At 38.6% G+C, this 13,286-nt stretch overlaps 1 protein-coding gene across 1 annotated transcript in view; it reads left to right on the top strand.

Annotated features, from left to right (window-relative positions):
• The window catches only part of Itga8 (integrin subunit alpha 8), a 121,141-nt gene that overhangs the window by 34,317 nt on the left and 73,538 nt on the right, over positions 1 to 13,286 (top strand). The window contains exons 10-13 of the mRNA XM_090318951.1: positions 448 to 504; positions 3,592 to 3,644; positions 10,898 to 11,103; positions 12,602 to 12,808. Coding sequence (XP_090175077.1) covers positions 448 to 504; positions 3,592 to 3,644; positions 10,898 to 11,103; positions 12,602 to 12,808 — 523 coding nt within the window. The remainder of the gene's footprint in view (positions 1 to 447; positions 505 to 3,591; positions 3,645 to 10,897; positions 11,104 to 12,601; positions 12,809 to 13,286) is intronic.

Raw genomic sequence — 13,286 nt, 5'->3', positions numbered from 1 at the left:
TATATACACTATTTTATATAGAATATAATTTGTAAGATATTATATATATAATATTCAAATACCTTTAAATAATTCTTGCTATATGGTTAATGCCTTAAACTTTTATAGTTATTGAAAAGAATTGTAATTACCAATCTTATAAGCACCAAAACAGTTTTAGAAAAAAATCTCAACTAAGTTAACCAATAATCAAGGCAATTGCTCTCAATGTGATTGAATTCAACTCTTATTTCCCTGCGAAATGCATACACTGAAAATTATATCTGAAAATATCCTAGACAAAATTTAATTGGCTTTATGGTTTAGATCATTCTTGTAGGCTTGCTTTATGTTTTATATATGACTGATCATTTATTAGTCTGAACAAAGAATTTTAAATAATTTGTTGCAATTAAAAAATACCATTGTATTTCTAATGATGTGCCTGTCTAATTTCTGTAATTTCAGGTCTCAATCATTAACTCAACAGATATGACCTTTATTCACAATTTTACTGGCGAACAGGTAAAGATATTTTAATGTAAAACGAGAAATGTTACTCTGTTCTAATACTGTACTTTAGCGAACATATCATTTATTCATTCACTCAGGAGATATTTGTGGTGGAAATTGTTTTATAGAATCTGGAAACAAAAACAGGGTATTAGGCAGAATCCCAGCTCTCATATAGTTGTAGATGAGATGGAACAGTTCTCAGGATAACTTCAGACAGTAATCAGTGAGGTACAGAACAAATAATTTAACTGTATAACATTGTTTTGGGGGTGTTAAAGGGAGTACAGTGATAAAGCCTTTCTATGGTATGGTCTGGGCACCTCTAATGCAAGGCCATTAAAAGCTCCTAGGCAGACTCAGCCAGAAGCAACTAAGTAGTACAGTGAAAGACACAATAGCTGTAAGCAAGCAAATAATCAAGAATGAGATGCTTAGACTAAAAGATGTAGGCTAATGATCAGGGATGGCCTTGGGTAAAGTAGCGTTGCATGGTGGGAAATAGCTGCGATGATGATAACATGGACAACACATGTTCCTGCTGGTAGAGTGTGAATGTGTATGAATGTGTGTGTCTCCGAGAATGTGTACTAGTGAATACACACACACACACACACACACACACACACACACACACACACACACACACATCTTGAGAGTCCAGAGATTTGGAGGAAAAGAGTGAAACATCAAGAAACACACACAAGGTGCTTCCAGGCTTCTCTATGTATGTCAGGAAGAAAAGACTTCTGGAAAAGCAGGCTAGATCTCAATTGGATGCAGGATTTGCATAGTCTTTCTCATTGCTAATACCGAGTAGGACTTCACAGCACAGCACACTATGTTCCTCAAAAGCAAAAAGCCACCACCAGCTGCTGGGATGGGAGATAAGGCTTGTCCTGTGGTGGGTGTTTTTCAATGCCTGAGAGTGGGTTCTTGGTACTTCCTTTCTGTAAGATAACCCTGTCTTATTCCCTTCCTCAATAAACTAGATCCTTCCCAAGAACCTCAGTGTCACATGGAGTCTGAACACACCATTGTCCTGTCTCTCTCTTATTTATTTATTTATTTATTTATTTATTTATTTATTTATTTTTGCCAGTCCTGGGGCTTGAACTCAGGACCTGAGCTCTGTCCTTGGGCTTTCTCAAGGCTAGTGCTCTATCACTTGAGCCACAACATCATTTCTGGCTTTTTCTGTCTATGTGGTACTGAGGAATCAAACCCAGGGCTTTGAGCATGCTAGGTAAACACTCACCACTAGGCCACACTACCAGCCGCCATACATCGTTGTTCTGGTTTTTTCCTTCCAGAGAATAGACGCTCCTTGTTAGCCATTGTCATGGGCTGGGATCCTGAAAACAGGACGTTACTGTCCTTCTGTGTAAAAATATGGCCCATCTGAAGTCAGTGTTTGTCTGGGTATTTTGGCCTGGTGAAATTTACCACACTTATTTAAGCATTGAATATGGTCTTACCATCTAAGGGAGCACTATTAATAGAGTTTTTAAATGAACTTAAATGCTTTTGGGAATTCAGACTGCCCATTATCATGAGATTTTTTTTTTGCCAGCCCTAGGCTTGAGCTCAGGGCCTGAACCCTGTCCTTGGACTTTCTCAGATCTAGAGCTCTACTACTTGAGCCTCAGCACGTCTTCTGGCTTTTTTCTATATACGTGGTACCGAGGAATCAAACCCGAGTCTTCATGCATGCTAAGCAAGGTCAAACTACCACTAGGTCACACTCCTGGCCCTTATCATGAGATTTTTTAACAGATGCTTTATGTCTTTCATGTTACTCTTACAAAAGGTATGGTGAAAAGAAATAACGGTGAAGATGGGTAGTTTGCAAATTCAGAACAATACCCCTAAGAGGGTCTGATCAGTACATGCTGTATGCATGCATGACAATATAACATTCAGCTTCATTCATGTGTACTATTCATGTGCTAATATGTTTAAAAAACCAATAAGGAAAAAATGTAGCAAGATTTCTATGGCCAAGTCTCTTTCTTTATTGCTTTAATCATTGAAATTATTTTCAGTAATGATAAATTGAGTGCACCTAAAACTTTTTTTTGGTCCTCAGTATTACCTAGCCTTAGATTTTAGTGTATAGATGGTAACATTTCCCAGAGTGAAAGTCACATAGTATCATCATGGAGTAAGAATTTCACCATCTGTGTTTGGAATAAAGAAAGAAGATGAAAGAAGGGATCGCTTGCACATCAGGTCCAAATCTAGAGGTCACTCACTCAGCAAAGAATGCTTGGCATCTCCATCCACATTAACTAATATGTAGCTCTGGTGTTGCAAAGGGAAGAAGGGACAAAATGCACTAAAATCTCCTTCCATGAAGCACACTATCTAGAAGACTGTATGTTCGTTAAATCTGATTTGCAAGCAGAAATGATAAGTCAAATCTGAAAATATTATCAATTCTGAAAGTAGATTCAAAACAAAATGTTTCAGAAGGGAAAAAGGCGGCTATGCTATACTGCTTATAGAAAAGATTTGGGAGCTTTCATTCACTGTGAGATCAACATAGATTGATATTGAGATATGCATTGCCCAAAGTTAAAAACGTGTTTAAGTTTCAACAAGGTAGAGCCAAAGTAGAGTATAAATCTAAGTCCTGAGTCTCATCTAGCCTTTTAGTCCTATCGTATGCTATCTCTGAGGAAAGAGGGTTGTATGGTGATCAATCTACAAATGTTTTTTGAGGAGACCTCATATGAAGTTGAAATCTGTGTAATTCAAGATGGCAGAGCCAGATGGGTCCAAATACAAGACATTATGGAAAGTTCACATGCAGCAAAGAACATTCAAACAGTTACATCCACAGACTGAATGGGATGATTGTTGAGCAGAGCCAAAAAATATCCAAGCAGATGGCAGGGTTATTAGGGGAAAAATTATTCATTGGGTCAGGGGTTAGATTAAATGACTAAAAGACCCAGACCATGGTTCAAGAGTTTACGAATTTAAATGCAAAAAAAATGTAGTCACAATCAGATTTGTCTTTCCAGAATGTTTAAGAGTGACTGTAAAAATGACTTCTGGACACAAAATATATTACCCAATGGTTTTCTTTTGCAGATGGCATCTTATTTTGGATATACTGTTGTGGTATCTGACGTTAACAATGATGGGTAAGTTTCTGAGAACATTGCACACTTAATGTACATTATGATCATCTACAAAGATCCTATACTTTTTTTTCACAAACTACATCCTTCCGTACTTCCTCAACAAGATAGAAGCCCTCTTATTTCAAGATTTTTTGGGGTTTAGAACAAGAGGATACATCCAATAAAAAGTGCTGTCATCCTATTTTATGTCTTCACTGAGATTTTCCACATCTGCCACTTTCAAAAGAGGACTATTTTATTTCCTCCTCTTTTTTTTTAATTTGACACAATGAAATGAATCATCCTCAGCCAGTTGAGATCCATCACCGTGGCTTTGCTTCATTAATCTTTCTTTGCTTCTAGAAGTTTCCCCTAACATGTGATCTAGTCATAAAACATTTACACATAAATCATAAGTGGATTTCTTTTCCTTCCAACACTGCTTTAACCAACATCTGAGTAAAATCCATGGAGAGGAATGGGATAATGTTATTTTTCAGTTTACACTAGTAAATTACAGTTGAAGTTGGACCAAACAACACAGCTGAAATGTAGTTTTACGTAAGTCCAGAATTCAAAAATTGTTATTAAACATCCTCTTGTTTCACTCAATATGCCTGATAAATAAACAATCATTAAATAATACAATCTCACGCATGCATGGTGGTACATGCCTATAATTCCAGCACCTGAGAATCTGAGGCTGGAGGATCATAAATCAAAGGAAGAGGGATGAAGGGAAGGATAGAGGAAGTCTTAAATTTGATATACTGATTATCTAAACAACCAATATTACTAGAACCCCTACCATAGGAAGGCATTGTTATACCAATAACATTGCAATGGCAGGAGTGACTCCATATCTGTTCTGATTAAGCTCATATTTCTATAGAAAACAAACATCTGAAGAATTCCTAATATAGTCTAGGTTCTTTTTTTTTTGCCAGTCCTAGGCTTGGGCTCAAGGTCTGAGCACTATCCTTGGACTTTCTCAAGGCTAGAACTCTACCACTTGAGCCTCAGCACCACTTCCGGCTTTTTTTCTATATATGTGGTACTGAGGAATCGAATCTGGGTCTTTATGTACTTTATGTACTAGATTGTGGATGTGATTGGAGATCAATTTTTTGTTCCTTTTTAGAAAATGCCTTTTCTTATCCTTTTGTTGAACTTGTGGTTCCTGGGCATCTACTGTCTGCTATCTACTACCAGTTGTATAAAGTACAATCCATTTATGGCAAGAAATGGCACAGAAATCTGTAATTCATGGCAGTTTCATTAGCGTACAGAAGAACTGAAAGCAACCGAACTGTCAATGCATAGGTAGGTGGGTAAAATAAACTATGATGCATCCAGTAAGCACAAGAAAGATGAGAGCTAGCAACTCAGAGAAAGACTTGAAGGAACCTTAAACTCAGATTACTAAGTGAAAAAGGCCAATCTGAAAAGGCTACAGGTGATATACTGTAAATTGCATGGCATTTTGGGAAAGATATCACAATAGAAACTATAGCAAGATCAGCATTTTCCAGGTGTTCAGAGGAAAGAGGAAGGGGAAAGTAGATGGCAAACAGATGCATACAGAAGACGAAGTCGTACCTGGCACTGATGGCTCACACTGAGATCTAAGCTACTCAGGAGGCCATAATCTGAGGATCACTGTCCAAAGCCATTCTGGTAAAGGAAGTCCATGAGACACTTTGCTCCAATTAACAACCAAAAATCCAGGAGTAGAGCTGTGACCCAAGTGGTAGAGCACTATGGTTCAGGCCCTGAGTTCAAGCCCTGGGACTGGTGTGCGCACACGCGCGCTCGTGCACACACACACACCCCAAAAAAGGTACAACACACCTGGAGTGAACTCTACGTAAACTACATACTTTGACTGATAATGAAGTATGAGTATAGGCTTATTGATTGTCATAGATAGATTAGTCTGGTGAGTGTTCTGAGAAGGGGAAAATAAAACTGTACTTTCTACTTAAATTAGCTTTGAATATAAAACTGCTGTCTTTACACAGAAATCTGTGAGTTAAAAGGAAAAGCAAAACGAGTGAGAATGAGAAGGGATGCAATTTACATTAAGAACATGGCAATGGAAGGCCTCAATGATAGGATTACAAAAGAGATTTAAAAGAGGTAAGGGAAGAAGCCAGATCCTCTATCAGAGAGGAATGTCTTGGTCACAGAGCAAAATGTGCAAATTCTTGGAGGTAGAAGCTTCTGGAATGTTCTAGAAAACCACAGCAGGATATGAAGAGGAAGGGATGGTTATGCTATGAAGGTACAGAACCCATGGCGTTGATTCCCAATGGCTATACAAGTGGGCTAAGAGGAGTCTCTCCAAGAAGATACAGCACTGTGAGCCTGCAGCTTGGTTCAGTGAAGGAGCAGTGGAAAGAACAAACATAGCTCCACTCTGGGTATGTTGCACATAGTTGTTTGAGTACCAGTCGCATCCTGCAAGCAGTTAACTTAAAATTCAATTGCCTTAATTGCCAATTATCTGAGTGGTGAAAAGGAAGTCATCACAAGGGCCAACTGGTTAAGATGACCAGCTTGGATGGTTTGTAATGGCTACCAAAGCTATTCGGTAATTTAAGACTTGAAGCCCAAACCTAGCATATTCTATTGTAACAACAGAAATCCCATAGAGTTCAAGTTGTGCGACCAATTCTTACAGATGTGTCTAGACATTTGTTTCTTAGGCAGTCATCTATGCACAAGGACCTTCCATCTTCAGTGCCTGGCAGGGTTTCAAAGGGCCAGCTTTGGGCCAGCTGGTCCCATCCAGAAGCCAATCCCTCTGACAACCTTTACAAGGTTTTCCAGCTTTCAAAACATGCCCTCGAGGCCACTCGGCACTTCCCAGAAGTATCCTCAGTTTACACGGAAGCAAAGTTTCCTGACAATGTTTATAGGACATAGTTTTGTCATGTTAAGGGAAAAAAGGGTTTTGGGTTTTTTTTTTTGGAGAAAACTTTTTTGTTTTCTGCTGATCAAAACAGCATGGTAATAAACGTAGGAATTTTTAAGAGAGAAATTTATTCTTTCACAATGATCTTCAAACTCTGTCTACAATTTTTTCTCACTAGGTACTCTACTGTTTTCTTAATTCTTAAGACTATATTAAAGAATTAGGTCCTTGAGCTTAATATCACCACTAATAAAAGTACTGCTGTGAAAAAGACACAAAATTGACATCAACCTCTAAAACCAGTTAGGTAGAGACAACATGTCCAGTATTCCCAATGGTAAATTTCTTGTACACTCTATTATTGCACCTATGCTTTGCTTTCTTTTTTTTTTCTTTTTTTTGCCAGTCCTGGGCTTGGGCTCAGGGCCTGAGCACTGTCCTTGGACTTTCTCAAGGCTAGAGCTCTACCACTTGAGCCTCAGCACCACTTCCGGCTTTTTTCTATGTATGTGGTACTGAGGAATCAAACCCAGGTCTTTGTGCATGCTAGGCAAGCACTCTACCACTAGGCCAAACCTCCAGCCCTGCTTTGCTTTCTTAGGGAAGCATGTGTAATATTCTGTTTTGAATGCCATGTGAACAATGCACTCAGCTTTTGAGCCTGCATTGTACTAGATTTTTTGAGTGAATTTAGACATAAAAAGAAAATAATTGAGACACCAATGGTTCACATCTGTAATCCTAGCTAATCAGGAGGCTAACATCTGATGATCATGGTTCAAAGCCAGCTCAGGCAGGAATGTCTATGAGTATTCCACCGAACCAGAGGTGGAGCTATGGCTCTTGTAGTAAATCGCTAGCCTTCAGCACCAGAGGTCAGGGACAGCATCCAGGCACAGAGTTCAAGCCCCACGACCAGCATCAAGAAAAAAGAAAGAAGGCAGGAAGGCAAGAAGGCAGGAAGGCAAGAAGGCAAGGAAGGCAAGAAGGCAAGGAAGGCAGGAAGGCAAGAAGGAAAAAAGGAAGGAAGAAGGAAGGAAGGAAGGAATTCTGCACACAGGTTTAATGAAATCTATTCTTACCCATTTGCCATTTCAGATAAAATGACATTCATGTGGACATATGCAATACCAGCACCAACAGAGAAAATGAATTTTAGTAAAACCACATTATTATTATTTTTCCATCATTGTTATGTTTTCATTGTTAAATTTTTAGATTGAAATAAATAGACATTGAAATCTATACATGTGTTACATATCTACATGTATATTGTTTTAGAGTAGCAGCCAGCTTACCACATGCAACTATTTATTAGAAGGTTAACAAAAGTTATCTTTACCATTAAGTACTTGAAAACTTTTATCCTGAATTGCGATTACTTAGAAAAGGATTTGATCAATTTTAAAATAACTTAGTGGCATGTAGTCTACTAAAGAGACTTTCTAACTCTTGTCTTTTGCTTATGGTTCATAAAAAGACATGTACTTGCCATTTTATTTATTCCCCCCCCCAGACAGACAGACAGACAGATACACACACACACACACACACACACACACACACACACACACACCCCTGAAACAACAACAACAAAAATCTCAGGACAGTGTTTACCCTTATTATAAGGCATTTACTCTATTTTCTATTATTGTATTTTAAATTATTTTTAAATGTTGGGATAGACCTATTAAATGGATTTCATAATCCACTAATGGATTACAAATTGAAGATTTTAAAACACCAGCCTCAATAACAATATGGACTGTGATTAAGTGCCATTGCTAATATAAAATAGTATTTAGACTCCTCTACAAGACACATTGTACCAATTGAGTCTGAGACAGTTATTGTGTTTTAATTCCATGGGGGTATAATTATAAATGAAGAACAAATGTTTCTTTTTCTCTTTTAAAGTGTAGGACATTTTATGTGACTTATACTTGAACATCTAGGGAAATATAATTCAAAGAGAATAAATCAGGGCTGTCATGTTATTTCTAGAATGCCACTATCCCACAATGAGCTAGGCTCTTTCAATGTGAAATCTCAAGTTGGCAGTGAGAAAGGGACTGGGCAGTAAGCCCAACATGTGCACACCAATGAGAGGGCTTCCCTCCTCTGTAAAATCAAGAACAGGTCTCCATCAGGTCTCTGTAATGAACAGACAGTGACTGGATGTCACCCACACAGTCAGCTGACAACCTTAAAGGGGATGGGAGAGCTCAAATCTGCTCTATCTCTCTCTCTGTGCCAGGGCTTTAGCCTGGCACATGAGGACAGGCAAAATAAGTTTTGATCTTTATTTCTCAAAGTAAATATATTTGGAACATTTTTAATTGTTGCCTAAGTGTAGCAATGAAGTTTACTTTTGTGGAATCGGAGGCAACAATAACTATTGTTGCCAGGGTGTGTGCCACAAGCCTCAGTGCCACATACTCGTGAGAATTTGGTCAGCTGCCAACTGCTCTAGGTGTTTTTCCAGATGTTGTGTCTGCTGCTAGAGTGGATAAATGAGGGCCAAGTCTAGAATGCTCTCTAGACTCCAGGCAATCCAAGAGTATTTTGTATTCTGTTTCTTTCTTACAAGAGCCCTTTTCTGTTTACATAGTATAACTTGTGTGCTTTTTTTTCAATCTCCAGCCCAGTAGCTTAACAATATGTATTATTTATTAAATGCTGTTCTGTAGTGTGTGTGTATAAAAAGAGATCTTAAATGATAGATGAAAGATGCCTCTTATTTCTGTATTATCTACCTTTACAGGAGGTAAGGTGTGTGTGTGTGTGTGTGTGTGTGTGTGTGTGTGTGTGTGTGTGTGTGTGTGTGTGTCCTGGAGTGTGAATCCAGTCCTGGGCACTATTCCTAAGCTTTATTCCTCAAGGCTTGGAGTTCTAGCCTTTTGGTAGTTAGAGATAAGAATCTCATGGACACTCCTGCCATGCTGGCTTTGATCTTAGATCTCAGTCTCCTCAGTAGTCAGACTTTCAAGTAAGAGTATATACAATCAGCTAGTATATACAAAACTAGTAGCATTTATTTCAATTCTTCATATCTTTCTCTGGTTTCATAGCACATTTCTTTTCAATGCTGAATTAGATCCCCTTGTATGAAAAATCATGGTGTGCCTTAGTATTACACTTTCAGAAATTTGATCATGTCTCCTAATTTTACCTGACAAACTTCAACATAGTCATGAAAGCCAAGATAACCTTGATTTCCTTTTGTCATGTGGCCCTTCGTATAATTATGTCTGACAGAACAGGACTGTTTTCACACAAACCTTAATTGGCCATTAGTAAAAATCAAATTTATTATTTGGTTGGTATGACTTTTTTAAGTATTTTAAAATAAAAATCAAATCCCTTAAAACAAGGCAAAAAATAAATGTTCCTTGCTCTGTTTTTCTTTGTGCCATCTTCAACTACTTGCAGATTTTTGGCGGCTGTCTTCATCTCTAAGTAATCTGTTTTGTTGTTAATGTGTTCAATGTGTTAATTTAAAACCGTTTATTCTTTTTATTTTTTTTTTGTCATGGGGCTTGCATTCTGGGCCTGGGCAATGTTCCTGAGCCCTTCAGTTCAAGGCTAGTGTTCTGCCACTTTGAGCCACAGCACCACTTTTGTTTTTCTGGCCATTAACTGGAAATAAGAGTTGAGCAGATTTTTGTGCCTGGGCTGTCTTTGAACCACAGTCTTCAGATCTCAGCCTCCTGTGTAGCTAGGATTACAAGTGTGAGCTACCAGCACCTGGCTCTTATTCTCTTTTTTTTATAATACCTTAAAATAGTTGTAGAAAGGAATTGCCATTCCACATCAGCATCAACTATTTCAACATGCTCAACCACTCCTCCCAGCCCACCCCTTCTCTTACTTTTATTAATTGTTTTGGGCATACATCAAATTCTTGACTGAATTCTCAACTACACTCTCTACCTCTTCTCCTCTTCATTCATCTACCCAACCTCTTATTTTCTTCCAACGATTTTAAAGACATCAAAATAAAACACCAGGAAACAGCTCCATGAAAGAGGTGAGGTGGGGTTAAAGGGAAAAGGGCTGATGAATGGAAGAGAAGGGGAAATGCAGGCAAGAAGACAATGTACATCCTCCAAAATTAAGAAGAATGAGAGAAGAGGTAGGTAGGGGAGGGATGAGTGAGAATGTTGAAAGGGGCGTCATGGATCAAGATATATTGAATTTAGAAACTGCTTTGTTAAATGGTAAGTCCTTTATACAACTACTTAAAGATAATAATAATATAATAATAATAATAATAATAATAATAATAATGGCATTTTATAAAGAAAGACAGTCTTCTGTGTGCTAGGTGGTAAATGGCTGTCTTGGTTCTCTACAGAATGGATGATGTGTTGATTGGTGCACCTCTCTACATGGAGCGTGAACTTGAGAGTAGCCCGAGGGAAGTAGGCAAAGTCTACCTGTACTTGCAAGTCCACGCTCTCTCCTTCCAAGATCCCCAGATTCTCACCGGCACTGAGACCTTCGGGAGATTCGGCACAGCCGTGGCACACTTGGGGGACCTGAACCAAGATGGATTTAATGGTAATACGAACCACATGTGCAAGCCACTTACATCTGTAGTTCATGTACTGCCGCTTGAAGGGAACAATGAACCATTTTATGCATTTCCAAGGGTGTGGGGTGTGTACATTTATGATTACTGGCTTTTAATAAACTATGCAAAGTGTCAAAAAAACTGTAAATTTCTATGTTTTGATTAATGTGGATGTCATACAGAAATTTCCTTGTGTTTGATTTAGAGAGACCTCTGGGCTCTCAATGGTGACTGAAGAGAGCTAAAGAATATTCTGTGTTTATAAATTTAAGACAAATAAATATATGGCAATATATGAGTGAGCATATTGCCTGGTGATTAACCCATATGAGTTACAGATTGGTTATGCTCAATTGGTTTTGGTCTGTAAACTTCCAGCTTAAAGGCAATTCCAATGTTTATAATAAAATAGCATTCGACTTGTACTTTAGGCCCATGATTCTGAGAGCTAGGAATTCATGTATATTCTCTAAGTACCTTCTCAGAAAACCATGCGTGTTTATCAAAATTTTGCATAGATTTTCTGGAGAGTGAAGCATCCATGTATAATGCTTCTTTTATTATTTTTATCTTTGTTGTTATGTTTATGATCTTGTTGTTTTATCCCTGGATTCCAATATGCATTCCCACACTGAGATCAAACTTAAAGTCTTCTTGCCTCAATATTTCAAGTGCTGGGATAAGCATACGGCATCACATCTGGTCATTACTTGCTCAGAGTTGAGGGTGCATCAGGAATTTGCTATAACAAAGTAACCAAAGAATTATTCACATCAGTTTGGTACTTTTGGCAAGCACTATTATACTCATGATTTCTTTGAGGAAAAAAATCTCAGCAATTAGTCATTTGTAAAGTGCTAGAAAACATATGAATGCATGTTAAATTCTTAGGACCCCAAAGGATTTTTTTGAAGAAAAGAAAAGCTTCTGATTGGTTGGTTTGGGGGAGGGAATTGTACCCAGTGAGTCACACTTCTTCAGTTTGCTGAGTTCAGCTGGCACTCTGCCACCTGAGTCACACCTCCAGCTTCGGATTAAACTGTTTGTATTGCATTTATTCTCTATTATCCAAGCCATGCTTAATTATCCCAGTTGACCCTTCCATATTATTTTCTTCTACGTGTCTTGTTGACCATTTATGATGTGTTCAAGAACCAAGAGAAACTCATTATGTATTTGCTTATTTATTTACTGTGTCATGCCAAGGCTTTGTATGTCTGATTCAACTTGAATACACTTTGAATCCGATTCCACTTTGGATGTCTGACTCATGGCTGTGCCCACAGGGTTACCCAGCAGCTTCTTGTCAGATGGGTAAAAGAAAAAAAAACCCAAGTAATTCCCTGCCACTACAGTCTTTGTAATCCTCACAGAAAATGTCCCAAGTGCTTTGGCCTTTATGAGAGTGCTCCTTGCTTATACTTAAGGGTCTTGCAAGCGTCCTCCTCTACTTCACAGTGTGTGTGTCTGTGTCTCTGTTGATAGATATTGCCATCGGCGTGCCCTTTGCAGGCAAGGATCAAAGAGGCAAAGTGCTCATTTACAACGGGAACCAACATGGCCTACACAGCCAACCGTCCCAGGTTCTACAAGGAAAATGGGCCTCTCGGACCGTCCCCCCCACATTTGTCCCCTCTGGATTCGGCTTCTCACTGAGAGGAGACGCAGACATAGACAAGAATGATTACCCAGGTAAGGTTTTCTCTTTCTGTTGGCAAGAGCCCACCCGTCATCTCATAACGATGAAGGTCAAATTTATACAGTACTGGGGTTTTCTGTATGAGTCAAGTAAATTCCTTGAGCATTTGGAAGAAGACAAAACAATACTTCTGAGTGAGGAAAGGGGGGGTAACATTGTTTAAATGAATTGTATTCTTCTTTTTTTTCTACCCGTCCTGGGCTTGAACTCAGGACCTGGGCAGTATCTTTAGGCTTTCTCAAGGATAGCGCTCTACCACTTGAGCCACAGCACCACTGCCAGCATTTTCTGTGTATGTGGTACAGAAGAGTCAACCCAGGGCTTTGTCCATGCTAGGCAAACACTCTACCACTAGGCCATGCTCCGGGCCCCTGCAAATGTATTCTTGCATGAATACACTTGAAAGTGCATACAAATCCATGAAATGTACATAGATCATAGCTGATCATATATGATTCAACAATGAGATAG

The sequence above is a fragment of the Megascapheus bottae genome, chromosome 26, assembly GCF_031878675.1.
Source record: "Megascapheus bottae isolate mThoBot1 chromosome 26, mThoBot2.hap1, whole genome shotgun sequence".
NCBI classification, from domain to species: domain Eukaryota; kingdom Metazoa; phylum Chordata; class Mammalia; order Rodentia; family Geomyidae; genus Megascapheus; species Megascapheus bottae.
The sequence above is the reverse complement of the archived record's forward strand: the minus strand, read 5'-3'. Positions and strand labels throughout refer to the sequence as shown.